Source organism: Vicugna pacos, chromosome 21 (assembly GCF_048564905.1).
Source record: "Vicugna pacos chromosome 21, VicPac4, whole genome shotgun sequence".
Classification (NCBI taxonomy): Eukaryota; Metazoa; Chordata; class Mammalia; order Artiodactyla; family Camelidae; genus Vicugna; species Vicugna pacos.
The window spans coordinates 30,374,985-30,387,892 of NC_133007.1; the positions used below are offsets into that span (position 1 = coordinate 30,374,985).

Sequence of the window (12,908 nt, forward strand, 5' to 3'; positions counted from 1 at the left end):
GGCGTGGGGGGTGCCGAGCGGCCTCACCGAGCTGGTCTGCCAAGAGCACAGGCACCGATTCCGCCGCCCGCCAGAGAAGTGACCCGTCAGCCCCGAGCACGGCTGGGGGGTAGCAGGCGTCTGCTGTCTGCAGGCCTCGCCTCGCGGCTGGCTTTGCGGGTGGGTCTGGTCTCCGCTGGGCCCCCGGAGCCTCCTAGACCGAGGTCCTGTTCCTGGGAGGCCTGGGAGCACTCCCCGCTCTGTCGAGGTTGGGGGTGCGACTCTGCCCAGCAGCGGTGCCGTCACACAGCCAGCCGGAGTGAGGCGGGAGGCGGGGCTCTCCTGTTGGGCCTCCTGAAATCTGCTTCTTTTAAAGAAAATAGCTGAACAGATGAGGGGAGAAAAGATCCCGCCCGGCACGCTCAACGGCATGTGTTCTGGGTGCGTGGCCGCAGGGCTTGGCAGCGCAGCACTTCCTGGGGCGTCTGCAGCCCCGTCTGTCGTGTCGCATGGGTGTGAGCGCAGGGGCGTCTTGGCACCTTGTCCTTCTCTGTCTTCCAGCCCAGGGATTTGGAGGAGAATGAGGCCTATGGAAAGGAGCTGGGCTTGCCCTCTGCAGGGAGCCAGATGGGAGAGGAAGGGTTAGTGGGTGATGCCTGGCTCTGGGGCATTTGGACAGGACGCCTCCCCAGGCCATGTTGGTGCAACAGTGACTTCCCCTGACACCTCCCAGAAGCCCCCTCTGCCTCCCTTCGGCCCCCCTTCCCCCCTTCTCCCTCGTGTACCCCCTCTCTGCCCCTCATGTACCTTCACAGGCAACACGGGAACCCACCATCCTCCCAGCCCCCGTCCTGCTCACTGTCAAATAATTGGCCCCTGAAAACGCATCTCGTGATAAAGATCACCCTTGCCTTTGCTGGCTGGGGCTTAGTGACCATCACATGATGGTGCGCTGGGGACAGGAGCGTACCGCTGGCTGGAGGCATGAGGCGGGGTGAGAGCTCCACGGACAGCGTGGTGGGTGGACAGGGCCCCGGCTGCTCCGACCGTGGAGAGGCTGGCAGGCCAGTCGGGAGTGCCCCGGGCCAGGGAGGGAAGCAGGCCTGTGCAGCCTGTGGGGCTCTTTCCCAGGGGTTCTCCCTGAGCTGTAGGTTGGTGGAGCCATCGACCTTTGTGCGGCCGAGGGCAGCCCTGTGCACACCGAGTACCCGGCTGGCCCCTCTGCCAGGCCTGTGGGGAGTCCAGGGGGCTCTCACCCCACTCCCTGCCTCCGTGGGCTGGCGGTGGGGACTTCGTCTCTGTGCCTCTCACGTGGTTGTGTCTGAGGGTCGCAGGTGGCTGCCTGCGCTGCTGCTTGGTCCCCACCCCAGACCTGTCACGGCCACCTGCAGCCGGCACCCCAGCTGTCCCTGCGGCGTGGGCCTCTCCAGCCCTGCGAAGCCTGGAGTGACTCCGGCCACAGGAGTGGGCATCTCAGGAAGGTGTCCCAAGGGTCCAGTTTCAGGGAACACATCAGGTCGTCACTGTCCGTCATCTGCTCTCTGTCCCTGCCCTGAGTGAGGTGGCCTGACTCACTCTGCAGTGTGCCAGGGATGCAGGGTGCGTGCGGTGTGACTGAGGCCTGGCCTTGCCCCACCACCACCACCCACCAGTGTGCCAGGCAGGGGTGGTCCTGGCACAGAAGTCCTTGTTAAGGGCATCCAGTAGGTGCTTAACGGCTGTTTGCATGGCTGGCCGAGCAGGCATCTAGGAAGTCCATGGGCGTCTGTGTTGTTGTAGTTTTATTTCCAGCCTCCGTCCTGCTCCCCTTGCCACGATGTTGGGGTCTCAGCTGTTAATTACATGTGCCCAGGCGGCCTCGGGCGCTAATCCGTGAGGTCAGATGACAGAGGTGACGCCCTGCCGCCTGTCATCTCCCATCCACATGCGTCTTGCTGACTCTGGCCGCATACCGCCAGTTAATTACTGCCTTCGCAGCCGCTCTGAGAACGGGGGTCTGGCCGATCACGCTAATTGGCGGGTGCATGGTAAGGGATCGATCTGGCTGCGGAGTGACAGCCTGTCCGGCCCACCCCCAAGGGGCGAGGCTGCTAATTGCCCGAGGCCTCCGCGGGCAGGCACACCTGGCCCCTGGGCTCCCGGTCTCTCGCTGGCCCCTCCTGCTTCCTCACTCCCCCGCATTTAGAAATGAGGTGGATCGGAGAGACCGAGCTAATGGCACGGGGGCGGAGGCTGGGAGGGTGGGCTGAGAGGTGGCAGGGTGCAGCCAGGCGGGAGCCAGGTGGCCCTGAGTCCCCACATGCACATGGTGTGACCCCTGAGCCGTCAGACTCTCCTGGTTGCGAGGCCCCAGGGACTGCAGCAGGCGGGGCTCTGAAAGGTCTGCTCTCAGCCTCCCCTCCCTCTGCCTGGTCCCTTAAGGAGCAGAGCCCCCTGACCTTGACTCCAGCTTTTCCTCCAGGCACTGCAACCTCTGTCTTGACTGCTGGGGGCTCTTGTGTTTGTTTTTGTTTGTTTCTTTACTTTTTTAACTTCACAGTACTTTCGTCCCTCCACAAGCAGAGTTTCCACAGGGCAGTCCGGGGTGCAGGCCGGGCACACAGTAGGTCCTCCAAGGCGTCCATGCACCTGGGGCTGAGGGTGGGGGGAGTGTGAGCAGCAGTCAGGGTAGGACCCTCCCCAGGAGCCCAGAGGTGGACACACCCCAGTGTCCACGGACAGATGACCAGTTGAACAAAATGCAGTCCATCCGTATGGTGGGATATTACTCGGCCAGGAAAAGGAATGATGTCCTGACTCGGGCGTCCCTGTACACGAGCCATGGAGGCATCATGCTGAGAGGACAAAGCCGGGCCCAACAGGCCATGAAATTCCGTTTCCATGAAATGTCCAGAAGAGGCAGATTTATGGGGACAGAGAGCAGGTGGGTGGTTGCCAAGAGCTGGCAGAGATGACAGGGACTGCTGATGGGGACAGGGTTTCTCTTTGGGGAGAAGGAGAGGTTCGAGTGTTGACTGGTGCTGGTGGCACGGCTGTGATGTACTAAAAACTAGTGAATTGCGTACTTGATGTGGGTGAGCGTCAGACGAGAGAGTTACAGCTCAGTAAAGCCATCATGACCAAAAAAAGAGCAGTAGGAATTCCATGGAAGTTCCTTTTTTAAAGAGAAAGATTTCTCGCCTGGTTTCCCCCCGCTTCTCCTGACATTTAAATTAGACCGTAAGTGTCCGGCAAGGCGGATTTTCAGAGCGAACCACGTCTGATCAGGAAACGGTGAGGCCCTGGCCGCCATTCTGCCCGCACCGGGTACAGCATCTGGATCCCGTTTTTTGTCTTCCTCGCTCAGTGGGATTTGTGCCACCCACCTGCATGGCTGGGGGCTCTGGTGGCTTTTTACTGCCCCCCCCAGGGGCCCCCGTTCTGAGTTTCCCTTTGGAGCTGCTGGGCCTGTGTCTTTGGTGGATGGCAGCCAGGTCCCCGGGCAAGGGGTTACCTGGCCCTGGTGTGGGCAGAGATGGTGCTTTGGAAGATGTACCCAGTGTCCCCAGGTTGAGCAAACCTGGTGAGGGAGCAGGGATGCCCTGTGCTGACTTGTGATGGATGGCAGCGGCCAGCTCCACGCCCCAGGGCTGGCCGGGTCAGCCGAGACCCGCCTCTTGCTGCTGTCCCGAGGCTGGCTTCTCATCTGCTTGTCAGGTGTAGCTTGTTTCAAAATCTTGGGGGCTGCCCCCCTGGGAAAGGAAGGTGGCCTTGTTGTCTGCCATTGGCTGTCTGTGGGCAGTAATGACATCTGACCCAGAGCCACGGAGCTTGCCCCAGCCACTGGGCGGCATGGCTGGGACTTGGACCCAGGGCTCGGTCTCAGTGGTTGGCCCTGGCCACTTTGGGGTTGCAGAACTGCTGGTGCGTGGGCTGAGGTTAGCGAGTCCATCTGGGGAGTTGAGTCACACCTCAGGGGCAGCAGCCTTCAGGTGACGGCTCACTGTCCTTGTTGCCAGACGCTGATGGGTGGGAGCTGGGAGTGAGGGGGTGCCTGGACTTGGTGGTGTTCCCGCGGTCGCCGAGCAGCTCGGCTGGGGGCAGATCTGGCTGGACCTGGTGTCTCTTCGTGGGGCTGCCCTGCACAGTGTGTGAGCCACGCACAAGCCTAGGGAGTCACACTGGAGCTGCCCAGCCGGGAGCACCCTGGCCAGGGCAGAGCTCTGTCCAGACAGCTGTGGGCCCTCAGCATCCGTGCTGGCCCCGTCTTCCTCCCCCACCCCCAGGGTTGCAGGAGCCCCCAGTGGGCCCCCTCAGAGGGGAGTATTTGCAAGATGGGGGTCCTCTGTAGCCAGATCCGCCCAGATCTAGGCTGGCATCCACCCCAAATCAAAGCCATAGGAGGAGTGTTCAGGTCCCAGTGCCTCCACCTCTGGCCACGTGAGCCCACGCAGCCCCTGTGACTGTGGGCAAACGTGGTGCCTAGAATTTGTTGAAGCTGTGCCGTGGAATAAAGTCCCCTATTTGGCCTGCCCCAGACACAGGGCCCCGGGAGCTCTCCGTGGCTCTCAGACGAGGTGGGGTTTGCCTTGGGTCTGTGTCGCGGACCTGCGTGCCAGAGGGGCTTCTGTGTGAGTATGTGCGGGGGTCCCTTCCACCCCCAGGCTGCAGCCCAAAACAGTGCAGGGTGTGGGTATGCCCACGACTGAACCTCGTTGGGCCTGGGTGTGGCTCTCAGGAAGCCACCCCAAACAGCAGAGCTCCAGGGGCCGCTCTGCTACCCCTCTGCCAGGATATGCCTCAGTCACGGACCAGAGACACGGCAGGAGGCATCGGGGCGAGCCTGGTGCCTGCTGGGCTTGGGGGCGCCAACGCACCCGGACCCTGTCACCCCTTCCTCACACACGGCCCCTCCTCTCCGCCCTTTGTGCTGCTGGCCAGCTTGGCTTAATATGGGTGCCTTCTTTCTTGGGACCCAAGATGAATTCCTCCCAACCCCTAGGGCCCTGCCCTTCCCTCCCCACCCGCCCCCGCCACCCTCTGGAACTGCCAGGAACTAAACTGACCCCTGCCAGCCTGGAAGCCCCCAGGCCTCCCTGGGGGGGCCACACATGGGAGTGATGCTTGGGGCGGGGACACCTGTTCAAGCTACTGTGTCTTTCTCCCGCAGGGTCTTCACTGAGCAGCGAGTCATCCCCCGTGTCCTCTCCAGCCACCAACCACAGCTCCCCCGCCAGTACGCCCAAGCGTGTGCCCATGGGCCCCATCATCGTCCCCCCCGGGGGCCACAGCGTCCCCAGCACACCCCCCGTAGTGACCATCGCCCCCACCAAGACCGTCAACGGCGTCTGGAGGAGTGAGAGCCGGCAGGTGAGTGCAGGGTGTGCGGGTGGCGGCCAGATACGGCCACAGGCCCTGGGAAGGCGGCCTTCCGCAGAGCAGGCCTGCATTTGGGGTTGAAGCCTCTCCCTGAGTCCTCACGTGGTCGCCTTCTGTGCGTATGTCTGTGTCCTGGTCTCTTCCTAGAAGGACAGCAGTCCTGTTGGGTCGGGGCCCACCCTAGTGACCTCGTTTTACCTTAATCACCTCTTCAAAGATCCTGTGTCCAAGTAGGGCCACTTTCCAAGGTCCTGAGGGTTAGGACTCAGCCTCATGAATCTGGGGTAGACTCAAAGCTTGAAACAGTGTTTGCGCAGCGTAAGCACGTGGTGAACAGTAGCTGTTGTTATTTATTGCACACACAGGGTTGAAGCAGCGAAAATGCCAGCCCGTATTTTCACAGGTCACGTTTTCCTGTTTCTGTCTTAACTTCTGGCACCTGCCCACCCCAGGAGGCCCTTTCCCACACTTGGGGGTCCCCAGATGTGCCCTGCCCAGGTGACCTGCTTGAGCAGGCGTCAGTGGCCTTGGGAGCAGTTCTCAGTACCGGCCCTGGGGCTGAGCCCGGCCAGCCTCCACCCGCCCCAGCTCCCAGATGCTCCCAGCCTGCAGGGGCCTTTCCTCATTAAGAACCCTAGCGCTGCACTTCTCTCCTGGATTTTTCTGCCGAGTTCCCAGAGGGATAGCACCACTTGGAAATACTAATTAAACCACAAAGAAAGTGGAGGAAGCGGGGGGGGGGACCTCTCACCTCACCCCATCCCTGCTCTCTGCCCTGCTGGCTCCGGTTGGGGGACGGGCACCAGGGCCCCACCTGGTCATCACTCAGGGTCTCTTTGCCCTGGAGGTTGGAGGAGCCAGCCTCCATCCACAGAGGTGGATCCCTGGATTCCTGGAAATAGGCCAGTACCCCCAGCTGAGTGTGGCCCTAGCTTGACCCCTACATCTGAGGTGACGGGCCTTCCCAGATGGTCACTTGGCCACGGCTCCATGCCCACCCACAGGCTGCTCTCCTGGCTTTGTTGCAGTTGGGAGACGGGGCGGCAGGGCTGGGCCTGGCGGGCGGGTCCCGGCCTGAGCCCCCCCAGTCCTGGTTTGAGGGCGAGGACAAGAGGTCTTCGCCAGAGCCTCCTGCCTCCAGAGGGTCCCTTGGCCCCCTAGCAGTCAGCCTTGACCGCAGGACCCTGACCTCGTGACCCTCCTGACTCACTGGGCCCAGGTGGGTTCTGGGTCCTGATGCGTCTCTGGGTCAGCCCTGGCTGGTGACGGTGCCCATGGCCCGAATCCTCCCTGTGGTCCTGCACACGGCAGCTGCCCTTCGAGACCCAGGAGCCTCCCAGCTGTCTCCCTCCTGGATGCTCACATGCCTTCGCTGTGGGCCTCCTACCCCCCAGCCTGGCCCTCCCTCCTCAGGGGTCCTGACTGCCTTAGAAACACTCAGTAACCCCAGAGGAAGGGCCGTGGTGGGTCTGCCCCGCCGTTTACTGAGCCGGCAGTTCATGAAACACTGATGCCACCAGGGAGGGCGAGGGGGACAGAGCTGGATTAGCCGATGATGTACGGCTTGTTAGCTCCCGCACAAAGGCTCAGCGGAGAATTTAATCCTCCTGGGGAGGGGAGACGTGAGGACAGGAGAGGGAGTCGCTTCCTAAAGTCCTGGCACGTGAGTCACGGGGGTGGAGCTCCTGTGCGGCAGGGAGTCATGGGGGGCCTCGGGGCCTCTGTGCCGGGGTCACCGGTATTTCCCGGGTAGTGGGAGCCATGAGAGGACAGATGAAATGACAAGTAGTCTGTTTTAAAGCTCACAGGGCATGTCTGCCCATCTGCCTGTGGAACCCTTCCTAATCACCAGAGAATGAAGGGTTCTCCCGCTCCCCCCTCCCCCCGTCCTCCCTCCTTCCATCTCTCCAGCTGCGCCTGAGGCCGCCCACCACTCAGAAGCGAGAGCCGCCCACCGATGCCCCAAGGTGCAGGCCTGGCCGCCGCCGTCGGGGGCCTTGGGGGGGCCAGCTGAGCCTCCCAGGCCTGGCCAGGACTGAGGGGTGCTGCCCCAGCCCATCCTCCTGACCTCGTTCCCAGGTGCCTGTCACAAGCTTGGCAGGGCGCCAGCCAGACGGGAGACGCGTGGGTCTGGCACTGGACTCCCTGCCCGCTGGCCCTCCCCGCCCCCGGCCCCCCCAGCTCTGTATTTGTCCGCAGCTAGCCGGGAAGGTGCCATCTGGCCCAGCTGCCTTCAGGCAGGGCTTTGTCCCGCCAAGGGTTGCGGGGGGCTTCTGAGGACGTCTCTGGGCTGGGGGCGGTGGTGCATCCGGGCCCTTCCTCTGTGGCAGGGGCTGCCTGGGCCCCCCCCCCCCATTGGATTTAGCAAACACAGTCAGAAGCATGGGGAAGGGGGTGATGGCCTGGTTTGCCTAGAGCTTCTCCCCAGATTTTATCCTCGAATTGAGGTCCCCTTCCAAGGACTCTGCTGTCCTGGGCTGAGGGTAGAGCTCCTTGGCCGCTGTCTCCCAGCCACTCCTGCCCGAGGCGGAGGTGGGGCCTCGCTGCCAGTGTGGAGGCAGAGCCCAGGCCACCCGGCCCGTCCATCAGCGCAGCATTTGTCAGGGGAGCTGCACTGGTACCTGGGGGCCCTCAGGCTCCAGCTGCTGTGTCCCCTTCTGGAGAATGTCTCAGGGCCATGCTGTTCCTTGTTTAGTCCACCCCAGACTTTGGGCAAAGGGCCTCTCCACCCCACAGTGGCCCCTGTGAGGGGCAGTCAGCCCTGTGCTGGTGCCGGTGGAGGGAGGGGTGTGGGGGGAGCCCAGTGCTGATGTGGGAACAGCCCCTTGGATGAGGAGCACAAGGAGGGGGCTCGGCTCGGTGGTGCGGCTGCCATGCACGCCCCGCTTCCCCCTTACGTCTGTCTGCACGCTGTCCCCTCTGCTCTGTGAGGGCTGCTGTGATGGCCCATCTGACAGCCAGGGAAACCGAGGAGCAGGCACTTGCAGGACCCGTCCTGGGTCTTCAGGACCAGACCACAGTCCACCCTGCGCCTGGCCCAGCCCGTGTAGGCGTCTCCTGAAATCGGGAGGTGGGAGTTCTGGGCTCCCTGCCCTGACCCGGGATTGGTGCGCCTGTGTGCCCCACCCTTGACACCTGCCTCGTGAGCACCCCTCCTGGGAAGGGCAAGTCGGGGTTCACGCACTGCAAGGACCCCGCCGGGAGACTGGAGGGGCTGTGCTGACGCGCGGGAAGGGAACAGATGTTGCCGCTCATTAAAAATTCCAATCAGCGGCCTGTCTCCTTCAATTAATGATCGCTGCCGTGTCTCCTGGAGGACCGAGGAGGGCGGGGTAGTGGCCCGGCCCTGGCTTGTTTGGTAAATATGCCTGACGGATGGGCCCTGCCTGCTCTGCGGCGTCACCCCTGCTGACGTGGAGGACGGGTCACGGGGGTGGGTGCAGTCCATCCCTTGTTGCCCACGAGGGGAGTTAGGTCAGCTGGGGGGCTCTGCTGCCCCGTCTCCTGACTCCAACAGAGGGAGACCATGGGCAGAGCTGGGGCTGCGGGGGTTGGAGGAACCAGGGGAGGACGTCCTCTCAGGGACGGGCTCTTGTCGCTGCCTTGTGTGTGGTGGTCGTTCCTGGGTACGTGCCGATTCAGTGAGGAGGCAGAGGCGTGTTGGCCCCCCTTGTTCTCAGGGTGTTGGCGTTCCGGGCCGTGGTGGAAACACCGCAGGTTTAGGTGGACAGGCCTGGGTTCGTGTCCTGCTTTGCTGCTGGCAGGAGTGGCCAGACCTGACCCCGGGTGGGGGGTGCCGTGCAATCAGCCCCAGGAAGGGCCAGGCTCCGGAGCTCTCGGGCTCAGGGCCACCGGGGCCGGCAGCATCCTCGCCGAGGCTGTGCAGGGCTCTCGTGGTGATGGAGCCCTGGCTGCGGCCAACGCTCTGCGCCTTACCTTGCGGCTCCTGTTAAGCCACGTGAATAACCAGAGTGACGGGACCTTTCGACGGTCGTGGAGCTACACGCCCTTGCGGATGGGCATGTAGAACGTTCCTCTGTGTGGCCAGGGGTGACGGGGGCCGACTTTTTCCCGTTCCTGCCTTGAGCGAGCCCCTTCTGGTTCCCCGGGGTCTGCCTCGCCGGCCAGGCCCCAGGCCTCACTCTCTGTCCGGGAGTCTGGGGTGGGCGGGTGGTGGGGGCACAGCCCCTAGCACCCCCAAGACAAGTCTGGCCAGTTGAAGCCCCACAGCTGCCTGCTCTGGCTGGTGCCAGGGCCACCCAGGGTTTGGTGGCAGGGTAGGCCGGCATGTTCAGCCTGGGGACAGCGCCAGCTTCTTGGTCACATCTCCATGGGCATTGGGGGCGAGGTATCTGTGATGCAGGCTGGCAACTGCCAGCACAGCTGATGTCCCGGCCCCTGGGGTGCCTGTGCGCACCTGGTGATCAGCAGGCAGGGCCTCCAGACGGTTCTGTGTACGCACTGTCGGCAGAGCTCTCTTCCTAGGGTGCTGGGATCTTCAGTTTGGAGCTGGCGTGCCCCTGTGGGAGATCTGCTTGGATGGGCATGGGTGCGTGTGTGAGGCGGGGTAGGTCCCTGCGTGGCTGTGTCCCTTGTGGGCACTCGGCTTGGGGACCTATGTCCGATCCTGGAGGGTCTATCCTTGCCCGTTGACTGAGGAGAGCGCAAACCCGTGTCTGCTTTTCTTCCTGTTGTGCCTCCCACGCCCTGCATACCGTGGGCTTGGGCGAGAACCCTGAGAAAAGGCCATCTCTGGAACGTGCGTTAAAGGAGCACCCCCGCCCCGGGGGTCTGGGGGAAGGCCCAGCCCGTCCTTGCTGGCAGCGGCGCAAGCTGGCCGGCTGCCTGCCTTCTCGCCCCGCCCTGACTGCTGCTCTCTGCCCTCCAGCAGGACGCCAGTTCCCGGGGCAGCAGCGGCGGCCGTGAGCGCCTCATCGTGGAGCCCCCGCTGCCCCAGGAGAAGGCGGGGGGCCCAGCCATCCCCTCCCACCTGCTCAGCACCCCCTACCCCTTTGGCATCTCCCCCAGCTCGGTGGTACAGGACTCCCGCTTCCCACCGCTGAAGTAAGTACAGGTTGGAGGCCCGGCAGTTGGGATGTGCGGGCTGGGGTCTGGGCTCCTGAAGCCGGCAGTGTGAGTCCACACCAGATGAGCCTGAGAGCCGCCAGATGGTGGCTCAGCCCTGGGTCGGAAGCCCCGTCTGCACCCACCGGCCATTTCCCCGCTGAGCTGATGGCTGGCTCTGCCGCCCACCCAACAACCCTAAACGCCCAGCCTGGGCTCCTGGGCCGGGAGTCCCTCCAGGCTCCAGGTAGGAGGCCTGCGCCCACTGGTGAGGACAGCAGCTGCCCACCTCTGTGCCCAGGGCCTCCTGCCTGGACCTGTTCCCAGAGACCTGTCTTTGTGAGGGGTGCGGGGAGGTTGGCCTGTTTTCCAGCCTGGAGCAGGAGCTCCGCTCACCTCCTTTGGTTGCTCCTTCCATCCTGCTTGCAGCCTCCAGCGGCCTGTGCACCACGTGGTGCCCCCCAGCACAGTGCCCGAGGACTACCTGAGGAGCTTCCGGCCCTACCACACCGCCGAGGACCTCCGCGTGTCCTCCCTGCCTCCCCTCGGCCTGGACCCGGCCGCTGCTGCTGCCTACTACCACCCTGGCTACCTGGCCCCGCACCCCTTCCCCCACCCGGCCTTCAGGTGAGGGGCCCCCAGGCGTCCCCCACCCACCCTCACCCAGACACTGATCGGGGCCAGCTTCCTGGGGAGGACTGGGGGCTGCTCCTCCCAACCTTCCAGATTAGCTGTTAAAAGTTTGCCCCGGTAGAAAATTCGCATTTGAGCTGCTGGACTTTCTCACTTTTGTTTCCACTGGCTCCATTGGTGGCATGTGACTGTCACAGAACAGAGCGTGTAGTTTGTGTGTGACCAGGAAACCCCAGTGGGGATGGAGCGGTGCCCCTGCTGGGTGGAAGCTTCCCGAGTCCCCCGACAGGTCTGCAGCTACGCTGTGGAGTGTCCTCCACGGAGGCCTCCGCTGGGCCTGGTGCCCCGAGCTGCTGATACCTGTCGGCTGCTGTGAGGAAGGGGCTCTGGGGCTGGCTGTGGATGCGGCCTCCGTCTGCAGGGCCTTTGTGGAGGTGCCCTGGCCGGGGCACCTGGTAGAATGGCGGGCCCTGCCTTTTCCCTTTAACGTCGGTGCTCACTGGGCCCCATCTTCTCGGCACAGGATGGACGACTCCTACTGCCTGTCAGCGCTGCGCTCGCCCTTCTACCCCATCCCCACACCTGGCTCCCTGCCTCCTCTGCACCCCTCGGCTGTGCACCTCCACCTCTCCGGGATCCGCTACCCACCCGAGCTCTCCCACTCATCCCTGGCGGCACTGCACTCGGAGCGGATGTCCAGCCTCGGCACGGAGCGGTAAGCCGCGTCCCCCGCTGGGTGATCTCTGCTCCTCCAGCCCTGGCTGTCAGAGCAGGAAGAAGCCCAGGCCAGGCTGGCCAGCCCAGCCGCCCTGGCCTCAGTCTGCCCATCTACAAAAGGGACGGTGACAGTGGGTGCTTGGAGCTCCTGGCTGGTGCCTGGTGGGGCTCTGTCCTCAGAGTCTCGGAGTCACCAGCCCCTGGCTGTGAGCTCTTCGTGCTCTAGGGCGTTTGTACACACCTTTTGATTAAATGGACTTTGGGTTTCTTTACGTAGTAACAGAAGCAGAACCTGGCTTACCTCCCATCAGTATTCGGATGGGAATGCTGGGTTTTCACGAAAACCTTGGGCTCGGGAGTCAGTCTCTCACTTCTGGGCGCGCTCCCTAAGGGACTGTCCCGGTCCCTGCACACCCTGTGCGCTGGAGGTCACCGTCCCCCTATGCTCACCCTGCAGGCTGCAGATGGATGAGGAGCTGAGGCGGGAGAGGGAGCGCGAGCGGGAGCGGGAGGCTGACCGAGAGCGGGAGAAGGAGCGTGAGCGGGAGCGGGAGAAGGAGCGCGAGCGGGAGAAGGAGCTGGAGCGCGAGCGGGAGAGGGAGCGGGAGCTGGAGCGCCAACGGGAGCAGCGGGCCCGCGAGAAGGAGCTGCTGGCCGCCAAGGCGCTGGAGCCAGCCTTCCTGCCCGTGGCCGAGCTGCACGGGCTGCGGAGCCACGCCGCCGAGGAGCGGGCCAAGCCCCCAGAGCAGCTGGCCCCAACCCGAGCAGGTACCAGGGGGAGGGCTGCGCCGGGGGCCGCGTGCCATGGCGGCTCCCCGAGGACGGGGCTCAGCTGCGTAGGCTCCGCCCGTTGGCGTGGTGCGGGCTCACGGCCTGCCGGGGGCTGGGGAGAGAGGCACGTGATACAGACACAGCAGTGCAGATAACTGTAAGGACGTGCACCACAGGAAGGTGTAGCAGAAGTCTTAGGAAGGGATAGTTTTGAGTATTCGTAACTTTTTTTAAAATTATGACTATACAATCTAACTTTCAACAACATGTTTAACAGTCAGCCTTGGTGCCCCATAGTCCGTTGCTTGGTGGCAGCCTCCAACTGAACAAGGGCCAAGGCCAGTTCCTGAGTGCATCCATGCCCCTCTGGCTGTGGAGAGAACCCT

The 12,908-nt window shown here is 63.6% G+C and overlaps 1 protein-coding gene across 17 annotated transcripts in view; it reads left to right on the top strand.

Annotated features, from left to right (window-relative positions):
- GSE1 (Gse1 coiled-coil protein) overlaps positions 1-12,908 on the top strand; it is a 172,891-nt gene that overhangs the window by 145,809 nt on the left and 14,174 nt on the right. For 14 of the 17 annotated variants that reach the window (XM_072946735.1, XM_072946736.1, XM_072946746.1 and 11 more), the window contains 5 exons: positions 5,129-5,328; positions 10,226-10,401; positions 10,831-11,028; positions 11,558-11,749; positions 12,209-12,519. In XM_072946735.1, the coding sequence (XP_072802836.1) occupies positions 5,129-5,328; positions 10,226-10,401; positions 10,831-11,028; positions 11,558-11,749; positions 12,209-12,519 (1,077 nt within the window). Of the gene's footprint in view, positions 1-2,747; positions 2,903-5,128; positions 5,329-10,225; positions 10,402-10,830; positions 11,029-11,557; positions 11,750-12,208; positions 12,520-12,908 lie in introns of those variants that run through there. The other 3 variants (XM_072946733.1, XM_072946730.1, XM_072946745.1) reach the window with 2 other exon arrangements.